The sequence below is a fragment of the Pongo pygmaeus genome, chromosome X (genome assembly GCF_028885625.2).
Source record: "Pongo pygmaeus isolate AG05252 chromosome X, NHGRI_mPonPyg2-v2.0_pri, whole genome shotgun sequence".
Lineage (NCBI taxonomy): Eukaryota > Metazoa > Chordata > Mammalia > Primates > Hominidae > Pongo > Pongo pygmaeus.
This window is the reverse complement of record NC_072396.2, coordinates 140,238,790-140,246,022: the sequence shown is the minus strand read 5'-3', so window position 1 is coordinate 140,246,022 and position 7,233 is coordinate 140,238,790. Positions and strand designations below refer to the sequence as shown.

The following is a 7,233-nucleotide window of genomic DNA, read 5'->3' as shown; positions in this document are numbered from 1 at the left end:
CACAAAAATCCCATGCCTATGTCCTGAATGGTATTGCCTAGGTTTTCTTCTAGGGTTTTAATGGTTTTAGGTCTAACATTTAAGTCTTTAATTCATCTTGAATTAACTTTTGTATAAGGTGTAAGGAAGGGATCCAGTTTCAGCTTTCTCCATATGGCTAGCCAGTTTTCCCAGCACCATTTATTAAATAGGGAATCCTTTCCCCATTGCTTGTTTTTGTCAGGTTTGTCAAAGATCAGATAGTTGTAGATATGTGGCATTATTTCTGAGGGCTCTGTTGTGTTCCATTGGTCTATATCTCTGTTTTAGTACCAGTACCATGCTGTTTTGGTTACTGTAGTCTTGTAGTATAGTTTGAAGTCAGGTAGCATGATGCCTCCAGCTTTGTTCTTTTGGCTTAGGATTGACTTGGCAATGTGGGCTCTTTTTTGGTTCCATATGAAATTTAAAGTAGTTTTTTCCAATTCTGTGAAGAAAATCATTGACATAGGCATGGGCAAGGACTTCATGTCTAAAACACAAAAGCAATGGCAACAAAAGCCAAAATTGGCAAATGGGATCTAATTAAACTAAAGAGCTTCTGCACAGCAAAAGAAACTACCATCAGAGTGAACAGGCAACCTACAAAATGGGAGAAAATTTTCACAACCTACTCATCTGACAAAGGGCTAATATCCAGAATCTACAATGAACTCAAACAAATTTACAAGAGAAAAACAAACAACCCCATCAAAAAGTGGGCGAAGGACATGAACAGACACTTCTCAAAAGAAGACATTTATGCAACTAAAAAACACATGAAAAAATTCTCACCATCACTGGCCATCAGAGAAATGCAAATCAAAACCATAATGAGATACCATCTCACACCAGTTAGAATGGCAATCATTAAAAAGTCAGGAAACAACAGGTGCTGGAGAGGATGTGGAGAAATAGGAACACTTTTACACTATTGGTGGGACTGTAAACTAGTTCAACCATTGTGGAAGTCAGTGTGGCGATTCCTCAGGAATCTAGAACTAGAAATTCCATTTGACCCAGCCATCCCATTACTGGGTATATACCCAAAGGACTATAAATCATGCTGCTATAAAGACACATGCACACATATGTTTATTGCGGCACGATTCACAATAGCAAAGACTTGGAACCAACCCAAATGTCCATCAATGATAGACTGGATTAAGAAAATGTGGCACATATACACCATGGAATACTATGCAGCCATAAAAAATGATGAGTTCATGTCCTTTGTAGGGACATGGATGAAGCTGGAAACCATCATTCTCAGCAAAGTATTGCAAGGACATAAAATTAAACACCGTATGTTCTCACTCATAGGTGGGAATTGAACAATGAGAACACATGGACACAGGAAGGGGAACATCACACACCGGGTACTGTTGTGGGGTGGGGAGAGGGGGGAGAGATAGCATTAGGAGATACACCTAATGCTAAATGACAAGTTAATGGGTGCAGCACACCAACATGGCACATGTATACATATGTAACAAACCCACATGTTGGGCATATGTACCCTAAAACTTAAAGTATAATAATTAAAAAAAGAAAAAAAAATCCCTGGTTAAATAAAAAAAAAACAAACCCAACAGATCGAGTTCCTACTACACCAGGGGCTAAGGAAGAGTATGCGTGATATGTCTAGAGAGCTTCTTAGTCCTCCCGTGTTTTTCGATTAGAGTTAATGGAAAATCACAGCAACCCCATCCAGGCAGGATATCTAATGGTTCAGACTCTTCTGTAATGAAGGTTTGAGTCATCCTGCCAGGCCAAGCATCATGACCAACTGACATGCTATCTTAGGGCAAAGGGAATGTGAAATGGGTAGTGAAAGAAGGTGGGTATAAATACCAGCTACAACAATGTGAGCTGCTGCAGAAACCACGACTGTAATAGTATTTACCTAATAGGTTAATAATATCTACCAGCACAGGTGGGAATACAAAATAACCAAAACACAGGTTATCTTTTCAAATAAAATGCTTAGGGAAAAAGAATATCTTTTACTAACAGCAATTTCTTAGCCTCTGGAAGGCCATTTGATTCGGTAACATATGCCAGGAGACTTCAGCAATATCCTGCTCCATCGTAGAAAACAGCAATCTGACCCTTTTCTCTCCTCAATCATTAACGAGATTATGCATTTGGGGGTGTGATAATCCTCCAGGGACAAGTATTCTCAAATCATATGTTTCAGTTTCTTCTTAAGGTGCTTAACAAAGTCTGGTCTCTTACATTTGAAAAGAAAGAGACATGTCATTAACCAAAAGATAGCCAAAGAACCTATGCTGTAGGAAGCACTGTGACGGATAAAAAGATGAAGTAACAGTCAGCATGCAAATAGAAATGTATCTGCATGGTAAGAGGTAGTCTAGCCAGCAATAACAAATGCTGGCGAGGGTGTGGAGAAAAGGGAACCTTCATACACTGTTGGTGGGAATATAAATTACTACAACAACTATGAAGAAAAGTTTGGAGGTTCCTCAGAAAACTAAAAATGGAGGTATCATATGATTCAGCAATTCCACTGCTGGATATATACCCAAAAGAAAGGAAGTCAGTGTACTGAAGAGATATCTGCACTCCCTTGTTTGTTGCAGCACCATTCACAGTAGCCAAGATTTGGAAGCAACCTAACTGTCCACTGACAGATGAATGGATAAAGAAAATATGGTACATATACACCAGAGAGTACTGTTCAGCCATAAAAAAAGAATGAGATTCAGTCATTTACAACAGGGATGGAACCGAAGGTCATTATGTTATGTGAAATGAGCCAGGCACAGAAAGACAAACTTAACATGTTCTCGCTTATTTGTGGGAGCAAAAATGTACAGCAACTGAACTAATGGAGCTAGAGAGAATGACGGTTACCAGACGCTGGGAAGGTTAGTGGGGGTGGAGGGTGTGGGAAGTGGGGATGACTAATAGGTAGAAGAATGGAATAACTAAGATGTAGTATTTCATAGCCCAACAGGGTGACTATAGTTGGTAATAATTTAATTGTACAGTTAAAAATAATGAAGAGTATAATTGTATTGTCTGTAACACAAAGGATAAAAGCTTGAGGTGATAGAAACCCCACTTACCTTGATGTGATTATTACACATTGTTGTCTGTATCACAATACCTCATATACTCCAGAAATATATGCATCTGCTATGTCCCTACACAAATTTTTTAAAAAGAGGTAGTCTAGCAAATACAAAGAGTGTCAATTGAGGGACAATGCACACCTCAGACTAAGGTGAGAATGGAAGTCTCCATAGTCTTCGAAGAATGAGTTAGATTCAAATAACATTAGCCTAAGTAACTGTGGAGACACCTGTAACTATGAGTGAGGACCAGGATTTGAGAAATTCAAGGCAGGGGCTGTACTCCCACGTTCACCCCCAGTACTCTATTGAGCCCAAGTGCTCAAAACAAATTGGACAGTTCCTATTTCTACCCACCTTGCTGCTTCCTTGATGATGGATTCAAAAAATTGTTTCTTGACTTCCATAGGTCCTTGCACTCCTTCAAGCATTTTGAAGATTTTTTCATATTCTGAAGATGTTTTTAAAAAAACTTCAGTATTATCAAATATAAAGAAGAACAGAAGTGAATCTATACCTCAGCAATCCTGCTTCAGAGGCTAAAATGTTTTAAATGCTTAACTCAAGATACCTGCACATACAAAACCTAAATAATAAAAAAGACACCTGCACATACATACGAATGTAACTCCTTTAACCATAACCAAGTAAGAAAAGAAAAAGAAAAAATGTACTATGCTTTAGTCAAAGAAAAGAGGAACCACCATAAATTATGTGCAATCTCAACTCTGGCAAAGAATGAAACTCAACAGGCAACATGAATATCTTCTGAATCATAGAAAGAGTGACTTCCTATAGTTTTATAAAACAGACATTCTTATACTACTTACTTCGTCCAATGCATCGGATTTCCTTCACTAATTGACGTTTTATATCAGCATTAATTTCTTCTTGGCTTTTGGGAGAGGATGCTGTTTCTCTGCATTCTAGGTCATCTCCAGAGAAACTGCTGGTAATGTTTCCTCCCACAGGTGCATTTCTACCAGGTTTCTGCATCAGCCTATCTTTGCTGAAACTAGTAAAGTCATCAGTCTGAGAATCCAATTGGCTCGGTGGAATACCATGTCCTGTCTTAAGCTCTGGTGAAACAGATTTTGAGTAAAAGCCATCAGTTGGAGTTTGACCACTTTCTTTCCCCTCCACATAGACATCATGAAAGACAGATCTGGAAACCAAACTGACAAGTTGAGCTGTGAGATATGTGTGTTTCATCACCCCTCTGGGTACATCTATGTGCTCCTCAGTTTCTAGGGAATTGTTTATTTCATAAATGGGAGGATACACCAGGGAGAAATCCCAGGCCTCACAAACTGAGGCCAGGACACATAATACAATAAAACCACCTCTTATTTTCTGGCCCTATGAATAGATATGGAAACCAAGTAAGACAGTACAACTCCAAAGCAACATTCACAGATCCCTGGTACTCATGGGATAGTTTCAGCTTGTTATGCTTTGCAAGTTGAAAGCAGCAAGTCTCACTTGATATCATGATTTCTCAAATTCACTTACAAACCGCCATGCTTTATTGAGCTGGAAGCCAGACAACTTGGATACACTGCAACCGGCCTCCTCTCTACATCAAATATATTCTGAGAAAATAGAGGCGGCCATTACTGCTGAAAGTTCTATGCGCACTCCATCACCAAAAAGTCCCTTTTAGTGTATGATTTTCCTCATCCTTCCTTTCTGTCTCACAAAAGTGACTTTCTTTTCACTCCAGGTCTGACACCTCTCATTTATTCATCGTCTGTGGCAGGCAGCATGCCAGTAGTTGGGGATCAGCAGTAAACAGCCCAGAGAGCAACGTTCCCTGCCTTTGTGGAGCTCACATCCTCATGGGGCGGTCAGACAGTATGTGCACAATGAGCAAATGAAACAAACAGCGTTGGGCTGGTGGTAAGGAAGCAGTCTACAGGCCTGTGGGCAATAGCAGCAGAGGGAGCCCCAGGAGCTTCTGCTGGTTGGGGACAGCTTTCTGTTGAGGTATCATTGGGCAGGGCTTGAAGGAAGAAGCAGAGCTACCTGCCCAGACGCAGAGGGGCAATTCCAGGTTGCAGTAAGGCCAAGGGTATGGGCTGGAGTGGGGATGGACTGGGCACTACGGGGTGAAGGTCAGAAGCAGAGAGAGTCAGGAGATGATGGGGCCCGTGTTAGGAGAGGGTGACAGAGGCCAGGTCATGCAGAACACTGTAGACCAAAGCTTGTTCACAGTCGGTTCTGAGTGCTTAGGAGTGTTGAGGATGGGTGTTCAGGAGCGACATGGCATGATGTGATTTACATGCCAACATGATGACCTGGCTGCAGGGTTGGAGGGTATGTGTTTGATGTGGGCAATAATGGGAAACATGGAGGTATCACAGGAGCTCAGTGATTGATCATGGCAGAGTGGAATAGAAGGAGAGAGAGAGATGCTGGGGTTGAGATTTTTTTTACAGTATTTAGAGAAGAGAAGAAAAAGAAATGTAGAAAAAAACAATGATGGGGTCGGGGGTGGTGGCTCGTGCATGTAATCCCAGCACTTTGGGAGGCTGAGGTGGGTGGATCACCTGAGGTGAGGAGTTCGAGACCAGCCTGGCCGACATGGCGAAACCCCGTCTCTACTAAACTTACAAAAATTAGCTGGGTGTGGTAGCTGGTGGTTGTAATCCCGTTACTCGGGAGGCTGCAGCAGATTAATCAGTTGAACCCAGGAGACGGAGATTTCAGTGAGCCGAGATCGTGCCACTGCACTCCAGCCTGGCTGAGAAGAGCAAAACTCCATATCAAGAAAAAAATGATAGGGATTCACCAATAAGGACAAGAAATTTAAAAAAAAAAAAAAAAAAAGATTGTGGGAAATGGAAATCCTAGAAGGTTTTCATGAAGAAGCGAGTGAACAACTGTCAAATGCTGCCGAGAAATTAATGGCAATGTCAGCCGAAACTGTTAACCTTGACAAGGACAGTTTCTCTGGAGCGGATGAGGCAGGAGCATGAAGAGGAGGTGAGGACAGGCTTACTTACTCTTTTCTTTGGACATGGCAGAGCCTGCAATAAGACTGTCTCCTGCTCCTTGTTTCCTTGCCAACAGGGCCATCCTCTGCCTTTTCTGATACGAAGGACTGTCACATTCCCTGGGACGTTTAAACATGGTTTCAGGATCTACAGCCACCTTCTCTGTTTCATCGGTCATTGTTTCCTGAAAAACATCAATGAACATATTCCATTCATGACAAAAATCTAACCATCACAAAATGGCAAAATCTGCATATGTGTATACAACCAAAACTTTGAATCGTTAATTTCACTTTTAATCACGAGCCAAGATTTACCAAGTCTGAGCAAACACTCTGTTCTCAGGAAAAGAAACCTAATTTTAATGTACACTAAGTAAAACAGAACTAAGATGGTAAAACCAAATCAATCAGAATGCTTGTGGAATAAGCAGCTGTCATCAACCAAAAATAGATAAAAATATTATTACCTATTTGAAGATGTATAAGCCAATCTGTATTAACCCTTATTAGGAAAAATAGCTGTATAAACCAATCTGTATTAACCCTTGTTATACATTATATTGTAAATTATATATTATACATTATATTATACATAATATGTATTTAATATATAAGTATTTATACTTATGTATTCAAATAGATGTATAAACCAATCTGTATGAACCCTTATTAGGAACTCTCATTAGAAGATTGATACAAAACCGATAACAACATCTGACAAGGAATTTAGAAGAATGAAAAACTACAAGATCAGGCCAAAAATACAAGCCAATATCACCCCTGAACTTAGACACAAAAATTCCAAACTAAGGGTGAGCAAATAAAATGCAATAGTACTTAAAAAGGACATACATCATGTTGGAGTATATTGCAGAAAGGCAACATTGATTTAACATTTGAAAATCGATAAATGTAATGCACCACATTAACAACAACAACAAACAGGGAAACGCCACATGATCGTTTTTATACATGGATCAATGTTTAAAGTCCATTCGTGATAAAAACTATCACCAACTTAGGAAAAAGGGCAACTTTCTTATTCTGGTTAGCATATGTACAAAAAAATTGTAAATGTCATACTTCATAGTGATGTATCAGTATTTTCTCCCTGAGTTT

The 7,233-nt window shown here is 39.9% G+C and overlaps 1 protein-coding gene across 1 annotated transcript; it reads right to left on the bottom strand.

Annotated features, from left to right (window-relative positions):
• Positions 1–2,200: 2,200 nt before the first annotated feature.
• On the bottom strand, positions 2,201–6,290 carry LOC129025107 (cancer/testis antigen family 45 member A3-like). The gene is made up of 4 exons (XM_054472637.1): positions 6,122–6,290; positions 3,947–4,195; positions 3,474–3,567; positions 2,201–2,258 (listed from the first exon to the last, which is right to left on the bottom strand). Exons 1-4 carry the CDS (start codon positions 6,288–6,290, stop codon positions 2,201–2,203), a joined length of 570 nt encoding a protein of 189 aa, XP_054328612.1.
• Between the last annotated feature and the right edge of the window lie 943 nt (positions 6,291–7,233).